This window comes from Chaetodon trifascialis, chromosome 5 (genome assembly GCF_039877785.1).
Source record: "Chaetodon trifascialis isolate fChaTrf1 chromosome 5, fChaTrf1.hap1, whole genome shotgun sequence".
In the NCBI taxonomy this organism is placed as follows: Eukaryota; Metazoa; Chordata; class Actinopteri; order Chaetodontiformes; family Chaetodontidae; genus Chaetodon; species Chaetodon trifascialis.
In genome coordinates, this window is record NC_092060.1 from 23390848 (window position 1) to 23402999 (window position 12152).

Sequence of the window (12152 nt, forward strand, 5' to 3'; positions counted from 1 at the left end):
CGGTCAATTACAGCATGTTAACTCGCGCATCGTATAAACTCGTCAGCATTTAACCGAAATACAATTTTTCAGTGGAAACTAGCACCTCGACCCCAAACAAATAGTGGGGAATAAAAAGTATTGGCAGCGGTGGGATTCGAACCCACGCCCCCGAAGAGACTGGAGCCTTAATCCAGCGCCTTAGACCGCTCGGCCACGCTACCTCTGTTCCAATGATAGTCAGATAGTATTATGAAGGCTAAAACACCTTTCCCGCAATGACTGGGCAGGTTTACAGATTTGTTGTAGATCCTGATTTAGATCCAGTATCCTGATACTTCAGAGCACACCTCGCTAAAACTAATGCAGCTGCCCTAATATAAATTCTACCTTCACTAGGGCACAATTTTAAGTTTAGGTGAGGTTTTTTTTGTTTGGTTTTTTTTTACACTCTACCCTCACTGATAAATTTGGTTGCATATTAAAATTCCTATGCACAAATAAGAAACTTCACAAATTATAGCCTCCAAAATGACCGTGAAGTTGCAGGGTGCTGCTGCATTAGTTTTAGTTAGGCACACCTAATGAACTAGCAAATGTATTTGATGACACTTTTCCAAAGTTATTAGGTCCTAATCTTATGATACATTGTTCAGGTTTGCAAGCTGGCCACAACCTTTATAATCAGTCATTAAATGTACATAAATCATTTCATAACATTTATTAGAAATGTAAAATACAGCTTGGGGGAAAATAAAACACTTTCGACCCCAATCCTCAAACAGTGTCTAAAACTATTGGAGATTGAGACTTTGGTGTCAGCACCAACAGATACAGAGCTGTGGACATTTAAAAAGAAAAGTGTCAGAGAAGAAATGACAAGAAAAATACAAAACACCTATAGGCAACGTACTAAACATATAAAAAAAGCAGGTATGCACTTATACCCATTATAAAAATGTGCCAGAATAATGGCAGTTTGAAGCCCCAAGCAGTGAAACCAAAACATGCTGGTCCAGAGTCTGTTGTGAAGGACAGATAAAGCACCACTCAGTGGAAGCGACAAGCAGGCAGGCCAGGTGGCCTCAGGATTTCTTGGACGGGCAGATGGGGGGTAGGACTCGACGGGAGTTGGACCGCACCCATGGGTGGTCAATGACATTCTGTAGTGAGAGACGATCAGTGGGGTTGTGGCGGAGCAGCTTGGAGATCAGGTCCCGTGCACCATCTGTGACGATTTTTGGGAACTTCAAATCCACCTGCAAACAAGAAGATAACATTTATTAATTAAACCTGAAGAATGCCCAGTACATGACATCTAGTCATGTACATCTAGTCAAGTCTCTTTGGACTTTAAGACCTTTCAATTCATTAATAATTGATTGCTAAAAAAACAAAACAAAAAAAAAAAAAACGAGTCATGATTAAAACTTGTAGAGCAGCCCAGATGCAAAAACATGGTATGGAAGGATTAGATTAGATTAGAAGAGAGACACCAACACCAACCTTTGTAATTCTTTTGTAGGTTTCTGTATGACTGGCGGTTTCAAAAGGTGGGTTGCCGACCAAGCATTCATAACAGAGGACCCCGATGCACCACAGGTCCACCCTCTCGCTGTGGGTGTGGCCCTCGATCATCTCTGGAGGGAGGTAGTCCAGTGTCCCGCACATTGTACGACGTCTGGATAGGTCGAAAACAAAGAGGTGAGCACGGGAAGCAGAGAGGCAGTAAAAAGCAGATTCATGGTCATGATACAGAATAGTGATGGGCACGCCAGTTCTTTTAGATGTACTGAATCACTAGAATCAGTTTACTAGAAAGATTTGTTCAAAAGATTCGTTCACCGAATCATTCAGTGCTTGGCAGGAGGAGCCTGCGACTCCTGAATTGATATACGGCTGAACGAATCAGGTTTCAGTTCAGTTCACAGCTTCCAGGGCCGGGAGACAAGAGTTGTGACTGTGTTGCTTTGACAAACACATTTGTAAATATAAAACTCATTTATAAATCATGATGTTTTAAGTGTCCTGTCCTATGGTATGCTATTTAACTGGTCTACTCGGCAAATTGAGCTCAGTGAGTGATCCGTTCACTGAACGTATACCCCACAGTACATTCAGTGAAGGATTCACACTGAATATGAACCGTTCCTTCGCAAATTGTCACAATGAGATGATCAGACAGTCACGCATTTTCTCAAACTGCGGGTTTTATACACTACTTGTTACATGCTGTGTCCTACTGTCCGTGAGTTGTTGCTGTGGCAAATTTAGCCGAGTTTAAAAAAAAGTTAGTTTTCTCCGAGGTACACTTGAACACAACACACCCCTATCTCCCTCCGTCGCTCCTGCCTAGTGCCTGCTACAGCTGGTTAGTCTCACTCTCTTCTCATTACTGCCAGCCTAACGTTTTGAGTTTGTTTATCAGGAAATTAAATCTGTTAAAACAACAGGGAAGAACAGTCGCCATGAAAGTGTATCCCTCAGAGAAAAATGATTCAGGAGAGTGTAGTTCACTGAGTGATTCAGGCGTCGGTGACGCGGCGCAGTCAGCGCGCCTGGTCCCTCCCTCCCTCCCTCAGTGCTGCTGACAGTTCAACTGAACTGAGAAACGAACTACTTACTTGAGGAAATGATTCGGTTCAGTACGTTCACTTAAAAAATTCGTTCTTTTGAACGAATTGTTCGCGAACGACACAACACTAATACAGAAGCGTCGAGCACTTTCTGACAGAACACAGTGGTCCGTCGACATTATGAAACCTGAACAGCTGTGGTTCCTCACCTTAGAGAAGGCGCATGGACGGACCAACCAAAATCGGCAATTTTCAGCTCCCCGCGATAGCCGAGAAGCAGATTCTCTGGCTTGATGTCACGATGAATCACTTTCTTCTCATGGCAATACATCAGTGCATCAGCGATCTCCTCCATGTACTGGAAATGTTCAGAGGTTGCATCAGATCGCAACAAGATTTTAACCTTAAAATACACCAACTATGCAAGATAACTGAAAACAAACATAGATGTAACCATCTTCAGTGGTCGAACTGCTGCTCAAACACACAATATAGTGAGGATTAGCAAATTCCTCTCCAATGATTTACAAACTGGGTTCACTGACAAAAACTATAATAGCATAACAGAAAAGATCTGCCTTTTAAAAGCAGCAACAAGTCTTACAGTGGCAGTGCGCTGGTCATCAAATCTTCCACATCTCTGTAGCTCCTTGTACATTTCACCACGTGGGGCGTACTCAAGCACCAAGAACACTCTTTTCCGATCATGGAAATAATTGTAGAAGCGCAAGATGTTGGGGTGCCTGACAAGAAAAAAAGATTATATATAGATTATTATATTTTGAGACAGCCTAAGTCTGTATTTCCAAAATCAAGCAAAATAAGGCAGCGTGTTCATAGCATTGGATCAAAATTCCTCTTGTGTTTGCGGAAAATTCAGCACCATTAAAATACTGGTCAGCCTTTAAGAGGCCATTCATCATTACTTAAAAAAACAAAAAACAAAACAAAACAATGACACCAATGACAACAGTTGAGTATCTCTACCTAAAAAACATCTTCATTGGAGTCAATGTGAAGATGTCACAAAAGACACAAGCTACATTTCAGGTTACTGAACTCATGCTCTCCCACCAGGATATTGCAGAGTGCAGGAAGGCCAATATACTGACATTAAGGAAATGTTTTTCAGGACACTCACTTGAGATGTGCCTGAATCTCAATCTCCCTCCTGAGCTGATGCTCCACGCCCTCCTTTTCCATCTGTGACTTGAACAACACCTTCAGCGCCACAATGGCTTGCAGCTTCTTCACCCTCGCAAGGTATACATTACCAAATTTGCCCTTTCCGAGTGGTCGGCCGATGTCAAAGTCTTCGAGGGAGACTTTCCTGAGAGAGAGTGTAAAGATGTATATTCCCATTTTAACCATTCAGATGGTCGAGGCCATCACTTAGATTTGCATTACATGAAAACAGAACCAGCAAACAATACACAACTCAAGGAGTACTGGAATAAACTTACTTTAAGGCTGAACTAGAGGCAACACACTCTCTCCCAGGGCCTATAATGAAAATGCAATCAATACAGGTGCTTTTTCCCGAGCTGTTTGGTGTATGTGAGGAGGGTAAAGTTACCTGTGATGGCATTTCTGTCCATCTCTGCCCGTGGTTTCACCTGAACACGCTGTGGACCTGCCACCATGCTAGGTGTTGTGAACTGACATTCAAAAGCAAAAACAAAGAATAAGTAATGCATTTGAATGTTTTTCTTTATGCCAATACTAGTGTCCAATATTCCCACACCTTAATCAGTCAATAATGGCATTCTACTTACAGTTACTGGTAATCGAATATTGCAACATCTTTTTATAAATATATCTTACCAGCCGTTGGAAATTTCTCGGCTCATAATTCTCCTTATTCTGTGAAGAAATAAATACACAACTAAGATTAACTTGCAGGACATTTGAGCTTCTGTGTATTTTCCCGTCAGTCAGTCTTATTTTCAGCTTTGAGTTGTGTTTGTATTCTAGAATGCACAGCGAGGAGGATGTTCATACCAATTAATCCTGAAAAGACTCCAGGGAGCACACACTAGCTGACAGTTTGTTTGTTTAAAGGTTTACAGTATTTTAGCAGGAGTTGCTTTGCTCAAGCCACCTTAATTAAACCAGAAAGTTGAGTCAGCTGTGTTAGGGCTTGCCTCCCTATTTACTGTAGTCTCACATAGTCAGACCTATCTCCACAGCACTGTGCTGGCACTGCAGAAAGGCCTGGCTGCACCCATTACTATTCTGGCGATAAGCGGCTAATGACAGGTTTATAACCACAGTCTACATCTGGGGAGACAACACTACATTTATTGTGACTTTCACCTGAATGTACCAGTAGTTGCTTGTATTTACAGTTATTTACCACAGAAGACATTTTTAGGTGTCTTTGTGGTATCTCATTTATTTTCTGATACCTTGCTCACCTTGGATGAAATGGTAGAAGACACAGCTTTCAATACAATACAGTCTACAACAATGTCACAAACTAGCTTCCAAAAAGACTAATGAATGAAAAACATTAAATAAATCAACACCTCTGAATCCTGAAAAATAAAGTGTGTGATCTGCACTGTTGTAATGGATTACGTTGGACTGTATGAGTCTTCCCTCTGGTTTGTACACACTCAGCACCATATTGCGAATAGATCCTCTATGCATGGTATTAAAGGAAATCATGGGGTTTGTAACCTTAAAATGTTGTTTTCTAAACTATTTTACAACCTAAGGCAACGAAATAACTTGTCTTATCTAAATAACGCATACACCACACGATTGTCATATTTTCAGTTACGGACTTGTATTGGCAAATTAGCTGCAGGGGCTTCCTGTTTAAAATGATAAAGGCTCAGTCGGCCATTGTTTGGGTAGGCTAACGCTGGTAAGGTATCCTTGCCTCATGTTGGATGTAGCAAACGTTAATACAGGGACTGCCTACTACTCCACAAGTGAAATTAGTTTAAAAATAATACCTGTTCATGCATATCGTTTGTTGTGTATGTATGTCAAGTACCGCTTATTATATTAATACGAGATAAAGTAGCGTTATGCTAAGTTCGCTCAGGAAGGTAACTCGGCTAGCAAAACTAAACCTAATGTTAACGTTAGCTAGTTAGCTCAAATATGTGTCAACTTAAGCAGTATGTCCTTCAATTAATAGTTCGTTACACTCATTTGTTGTTCAATCTTATTCCACAGTCAAACATGAAAAAACAAAAGTTACCTGCATCGTAAAGGACAACTGTAGTATCAAGTTTTACTGAGTCCAGTCTTAATATTTTCTTCCGCGGCCGCCAACGTTTTAAGCTACAGTCCACGAAACTGATTGGCTGACACCGAAGACTCCCATTGGCCAGAACTGTTGAAAGAAAAAGCGTGTGATTGGTGTGCACCAATGCTTGTCAAATGTCGACTACAGCGCTTGGGCCCGCCCTCTTCTCCCGGCTCTTTCGTGTTTCCGGTAAAGGTAGCTCGTTGTTGTTTTCTTTGTGAGCCCTGACAAATTGAATCCCATTTCTATGTACGTTTCCTCAATAAAACTGAATAATATGTTGCTACCTCTGATATTATTTACTATCTTTAAAGCCAGTTTCGAAGCTAATTGATGTTCTCCTCAGGCCTTTTCGTTACTACTATGATCACAAAAACCTAATACTTCTTAGTGTGAAATGATGTTTAATTTCGTGACGTCTGAGACTGCAACTGTCTATTATTGTGAAACATCTGCCGATCATGCTCACGATTAATTAATCATCTGTTCAATGAAATATCAAAAAAATGGTGGGAAAAAAAAAAAATGCTCAAATGAATTTCTCAGAGCCCAAGGTGCCATCTTCAGATTGATTGTTTTGTTCAATTAAAAGTAAAAAAAAAAAAATCCAAACATTCTCAGGAATATTAATGTATAAAGTAAAGTGGAAATCCTCACTATAGAGAAGCTGAAACCCAAAAAGTACAGTGTGTTTCCTTGAAAAATGACTGAAACAATTAACTTATTTCAACATTTGTTTTTCCAATATTGGCGATTAATTTTTTATTGATCCAATATTTGATCCATCGATTCATTGTTTCAGTGCAGTCTACATCGTTTTGTTGCAGATCAGATTTGTGTGAATAAAATAAACTGAAGCTGAATAATAGCTTTACATTGTATAATATACCACTTTTCCCCATTCAGAAGTATCACGTGTTTAATTTTTGACGAGTCAAGCTGATGTTGATAGAGTATGTTGTGTTTGTAACAACATACAAAGACAAATGATGAAGATTTATTTGTTCCAAATAGCTTTATTTAAAACAACTGCTCATTCGTAATTTTAAATAAAGCTGTGTCTGACGCAGACCCTTAATGCTTTTCCTCAATAATACAACAGACATTTGCCATTTCTTATGAGTTCTAAAAAAAAAGAATGTGGTAGGCAATTGGGACTCGATAAAAATTCCTTTAAATATATGTTATTTTTCAGTAACAACAAACCCAAACACCTGCTAGTGACAGATATATTTTCTGAGTGTATACATTGTTGAAGGAACAGGAAACAGGTGGCTCATTGCCATTAGTGAGAAGTGAGACTGAGAATTTTGACTTCTAGATGCACCTTCACGTTACATTTGCTACAACTAAAGCACAAACTCAGATTGCTCACAGCCAGTAATTCACTGTGGATCCTGTTCACCTATACAAATGAAATATGCTTTACTTCAGTGTGTGCACCCAGTTTCCTGTTTTGTTGGTTACACCTGGTTAAATCTAATGTAGCAGCCCTGAACAATATATCTTTTAGAAAAATGTTCAGTAGGATTTAATGCAGGGTGCTGTTGTATTAGTTTGTTTATTCCTAATAAACTGCCGAGTGTATTTGATAACACTTTCCAAAGTTATTAGGACCTAATCTCGTGATACACTGTTCAGGTTTGCAAGAAGGCCACAACCTTTACAATCATTAATTACAGCTGAAGCCCTAAGTTTACATACACTTAGGTTTAAGTCATTGAAACTCATTTTTTAACCACTCCACAGATTTAATGTTAACAAACTACAGTTTAGGAAAGTTAGTTGACAGTGTGGCTGGAAAAGTGCAAATCAATCTCAGAACAACAGCAAAGGACCTTGTGAAGATGCTAGAGGAAACAGATACAAAAGTATGTATAACCACAGTAAAACAAGTCCTATATCAACATAACATGAAAAGCCACTCGGCAAGGAAGAACACACACATTTGGCCTAAGTTAAACAATTTAAAGGCAATGCTACCAAATGCTAAGTGTGTGTATTCTTACCCACTGGGAATGCGATCAAAGGAATAAATGCTGAAGTAATTCATTCTAATATTCTTACACTTCATATTCTTAAAATAAATTAGTGATCCTAACTGACTGAAGACAAAGAATGTTTACAGGGATTAAATATCAAATATGATGAAAAACTGAGTTTAAATGCATTTGGCTAAAGTGTATGTTAAAGTTCAACTTTTAATTTTTTTTAAATGTCCACTAACACTAACATTTATTAGAAATTTGTCTTGGGGAAAATAAAACACATTCCACCCAAGCCCTCAACCAGTGTCATGAGCTATTCGACAATGATATTTTGATGTCAAAACCGTAAGATATAGAGTTGCAAACATTTTAAAAAGTCTCAGACAAAAAGACAATATAAACACAAAACACTTTGAGTAACCCTGATCATGTTTTTTTCTTTTGCAGCTGATGCCGATTGTCTAATGTTCTTTGTTTTGGTATAGTAGCTGGTCTAGTGATACAGGTCACTTTGACTGCTTTTGATGGTGTATTGTGATCTCCACCAGGTGGCAGCATAGCCAAGGCTATAAATGCTGTGAGGACAGTATGAAGTAGAGCCACAGAAAGTCATGAAAATATGCCAGAATAATGGCAGTTTGAAGCCCCAGGCAGTGAAACCAAAACATGCTGGTCCATAGTCTGTTGTGAAGGACAGATAAAGCACCCCTCAGTGGAAGCTACCAGCAGACAGGCCAGATGGGCTCAGGATTTCTTGGACGGGCAGATGGGGGGTAGGATTCGGCGGGAGTTGGACCGCACCCATGGGTGGTCAATGACATTCTGTAGTGAGAGACGATCGATGGGGTTGTGACGGAGCAGCTTGGAGATCAGGTCCCGTGCACCATCTGAGACAATTTTGGGGAACTTCAAATCCACCTGCAAACAAGAAGATAGTACTTATTCATTAAACCTGAAGAATGCCCAGTACAGTAGAAACTATGACATCGAGTCATTAGGGATGCACAACAAAATCTCTCTGGATTTTAATACCTTTCTTTTTTTTTAAGTTATTGTTTTTCCTTTTACAAAGCATTTTATAAAGTAACACAATATGAACATGGGGTGTTTTCTCGCACAATATTACAGCAAATTAATTACCAATCAAATGCATTTTGATATAGAAAAGAAACTTAAACAAAAGAAGGCCATTTAAGGAAATGTACATTCTCCATTGCTTCCATATGTCATTGAATTTAGATTGCTGGAGCCTCATTGAGAAAGTGATTCTTTCCATAACATACACATCGTAAATAATATCATACCATTCATCTATAGATTGGATGTCTGGCTTGAGCCATTTAGATTTTAATACCTTTCAATTCCTTAATAATTGATTGCTGAAAAAAATACGTCATGATTAAAACTTGTAGAGCAGCCCGGATGCAAAAACATGGTGTAGAAGGATTAGATTAGATTAAAGAGAGACACACTAGTTTCTGCCTGATGTTTTTTCTCAAACATAGCATATTTACATTTGTTCATTCAGGTATATGAGACACCAACACCAACCTTTGTAATTCTTTTGTAGGTTTCTGTATGACTGGCGGTTTCAAAAGGTGGGTTGCCGACCAAGCATTCGTAACAGAGGACCCCGATGCACCACAGGTCCACCCTCTCGCTGTGGGTGTGGCCCTCGATCATCTCTGGAGGGAGGTAGTCCAGTGTCCCGCACATTGTACGACGTCTGGATAGGTTGAAAACAAAGAGGTGAGCACGGGAAGCAGAGAAGCAGTAAAAAGCAGATTCATGGTCATGATACAGAAGCGTCGAGCACTCTCTGACAGAATACAGTGGTCGACATTATGAAACCTGAGCAGTGCTGTGGTTCCTCACCTAAGAGAAGGCGCATGGACAGACCAACCAAAATCGGCAATTTTCAGCTCCCCGCGATAGCCAAGAAGCAGATTCTCTGGCTTGATGTCACGATGAATCACTTTCTTCTCATGGCAATACATCAGTGCATCAGCGATCTCCTCCATGTACTGGAAATGTTCAGAGGTTGCATCAGATCACAACAGGATTTTAACCTTAAAATATACAAACTATGCAAGAAAATTGAAAACAAACATAGATGTAACCATCTTCAGTGGTCGAACTGCTGCTCAAACACACAATATAGTGAGGATTAGCAAATTCATCTTCAATGATTTACAAACTAGTTTCAACGACAAAAAAGTACAATAGCATAACAGAAAAGATCAAGTCTTACAGTAGCAGTGCGCTGGTCATCAAATCTTCCACATCTCTGTAGCTCCTTGTACATTTCACCACGTGGGGCGTACTCAAGCACCAAGAATACCCTTTTCTGATCATGAAAATAATGGTAGAAGCGCAAGATGTTGGGGTGCCTGACAAGAAAAAAAGATTATATTTTGAGACAGCCTCAGACTGTATTTCCAAAATCAAGCCAAATAAATTTAAAGACAGTGTGTTCATAGCATTGGATCAAAATTCCTATTTGAGCAAGTTAAGTGTATAGAAGTACAGTTAAAGAATTAATCTTGTATCCACCTGATAAGATGTAACATAAAAACATAAAGCCAGGAAAAAAACAATGAGCAACTAAAAAACATCTCCATTGCAGTCAATGTGAAGTTGTCATAAATGACACAAGCTGCAGTTCATGCACTCCCACCAGGATATTGCAGAGTGCAGGAAGGCAAATATATTGACATGATGGAAATGTTTTTCAGGACACTCACTTGAGATGTGCCTGAATCTCAATCTCCCTCCTGAGCTGATGCTCCACGCCCTCCTTTTCCATCTGTGACTTGAACAACACCTTCAGCGCCACAATGGCTTGCAGCTTCTTCACCCTCGCAAGGTAAACATTACCAAATTTGCCCTTTCCGAGTGGTCGGCCGATGTCAAAGTCTGCCAGGGAGGCTTTCCTGAGAGAGAGAGAGTGGCCTGCCACCATGCTGCGGAGCTCAAAATTTTCCTTATTCTGTGAAGAAACAAATGTGCAGCTAAAATTAACTTCAAGTGCATTTGAGCTGTGTATTTTCTTGTCTACCAGACTCATTTTTAGCTTTGAATTGCGTTGTGCTTGAGAGGATGACCTGAAAGTTGAGTCAATAAGCCAATAATGAAGCACTGTTAGTGGTTTACGCACATACTACTAGAACATCAAGGTAACTACTATTTATTTTTCTGGTTTTGCCCACTGTGGACGACATAGAGGAAGAAACACCTTTCTTTAATACAGTCTACAACAATGGCATAAACTAACTCACAGCTTCCAAAAAGACTACTGAATTAATGACACATAGAGGTAACGTTAACTCAATACCCCCAAATCTCAAAAAATGTCTATGATCTGCTCTGTTGTACTGGATTGCACTGGTCTGTACAAGTTGACTTTTCGTTAGTAACCATAAAACGTTGTCCTTTAAACTGTTTAACCCCTAACCCTAAATCATACAACACGGGATAATGTGGAGTTATACTACGTTCCCTCTCGAAGGTAAGTTAGCTAACGTTAGTTTGCCAAATCTGTCAATTTAGGCAAAATAATATGCGCTTTCATGATTCGTTCGCTGTACTCATTTATCGCTCAGTCTTATTTCTCTATCAAACATTATAAAACAAAACTTACCTGCATTGTTGGGAGGAATTGTAATATGTTTTTTAACGAGTCCAGTCTTACTATTTTGAACTTCCTCGGCTGCCAACGGTTTAAAATACCTTTCATGAACCCGATTGGCTGATACAGAAGGCTTCTATCAACACCTCTAGCTCCCATTGGCCAGAATTGTTGCAGGCCAAAGCGTGTGATTGGTGTACAGCAATGCTAGTCACACATCGACCCGCCCTCCCATCCTCTCTCCTTGGTGTTTGTTGTCATGGCTCCTAACTGTTTTGCGAGCCTCGCGACATTAACTGAAGCCCATTGTCACGTACATTTCCTTAACAAAACTGAATAAACATGTTTAGAGCTGTGACGTTAGTAACTGTCTTTAAAGACTGGCTATTTACTATATACTATACTAAATACTATAATCACAAAAACCTTATGTTTCTTTATGTGAAATTATGTTTAAATTAGTGACGTCTATGGCTTCAACTACCAGTTATCATCATGAAATATCTGTCAGTTATGTTCACGATTAATTAATTGTCTATTCAATGAAATGTCAAAACTAGTGAAAACAAAAATGCTCAGAACTATTTCTCAAGGTAACATCTTCAAATTGTCTGTTTTTTTCAACTTAAAGTCAAAAATGCTGCGTCACATGCTGTGTTTTTATTTTGGATGAGTCAAGCTGATGTTTGATAGAGTATGTTTTGTTTTGTGTCTTTCAA

At 39.4% G+C, this 12152-nt stretch overlaps 2 protein-coding genes and 1 non-coding gene across 5 annotated transcripts; all 3 read right to left on the reverse strand.

The window, feature by feature from the left end:
• Positions 1-121: 121 nt before the first annotated feature.
• Positions 122-203, reverse strand: trnal-aag (transfer RNA leucine (anticodon AAG)). Its single transcript has one exon. It is a non-coding gene; the product is annotated as a tRNA-Leu (tRNA).
• A 483-nt stretch (positions 204-686) lies between these two features.
• On the reverse strand, positions 687-5869 carry aurkb (aurora kinase B). Its single transcript, XM_070962427.1, has 9 exons — positions 5770-5869; positions 4380-4418; positions 4132-4213; positions 4019-4058; positions 3697-3885; positions 3160-3298; positions 2765-2913; positions 1486-1660; positions 687-1238 (listed from the first exon to the last, which is right to left on the reverse strand). Exons 1-9 carry the CDS (start codon positions 5773-5775, stop codon positions 1065-1067), a joined length of 993 nt encoding a protein of 330 aa, XP_070818528.1. The 5' UTR covers positions 5776-5869; the 3' UTR covers positions 687-1064.
• A 2553-nt stretch (positions 5870-8422) lies between these two features.
• Positions 8423-10791, reverse strand: LOC139331105 (aurora kinase B-like). Of its 3 annotated transcripts, none has more exons than XM_070962430.1 (5): positions 10550-10791; positions 10057-10195; positions 9681-9829; positions 9357-9531; positions 8423-8723 (listed from the first exon to the last, which is right to left on the reverse strand). In XM_070962430.1, the coding sequence occupies exons 1-5, from the start codon at positions 10765-10767 to the stop codon at positions 8550-8552; spliced, it is 855 nt and encodes a 284-aa protein (XP_070818531.1). In that variant the 5' UTR covers positions 10768-10791; the 3' UTR covers positions 8423-8549. The 3 variants fall into 3 exon arrangements, with proteins under 3 accessions (XP_070818531.1, XP_070818530.1, XP_070818529.1); XM_070962429.1 differs by having other exon boundaries at positions 9681-9832; positions 10051-10195; XM_070962428.1 differs by having other exon boundaries at positions 10027-10195.
• Between the last annotated feature and the right edge of the window lie 1361 nt (positions 10792-12152).

What these genes read in the sequence shown, in the direction of transcription:
- aurkb (XM_070962427.1), bottom strand. An exon ending in GAGATTCAGGCACATCTCAA is followed by an intron (nt 3,299 to 3,696) that starts GTGAGTGTCCTG and finishes TTTTCTTGTCAG; the next exon opens with GCACCCCAACATCTTGCGCT. An exon ending in ATGACCAGCGCACTGCCACT is followed by an intron (nt 2,914 to 3,159) that starts GTAAGACTTGTT and finishes GAACATTTCCAG; the next exon opens with TACATGGAGGAGATCGCTGA.
- LOC139331105 (XM_070962428.1), bottom strand. Translation starts at nt 10,767, where the DNA reads ATGGTGGCAGGCCACTCTCTCTCTCTCAGGAAAGCCTCCCTGGCAGAC. An exon ending in ATCTTTTCTGTTATGCTATT is followed by an intron (nt 9,830 to 10,026) that starts GTACTTTTTTGT and finishes GAACATTTCCAG; the next exon opens with TACATGGAGGAGATCGCTGA. An exon ending in CCTACAAAAGAATTACAAAG is followed by an intron (nt 8,724 to 9,356) that starts GTTGGTGTTGGT and finishes TCTTGTTTGCAG; the next exon opens with GTGGATTTGAAGTTCCCCAA.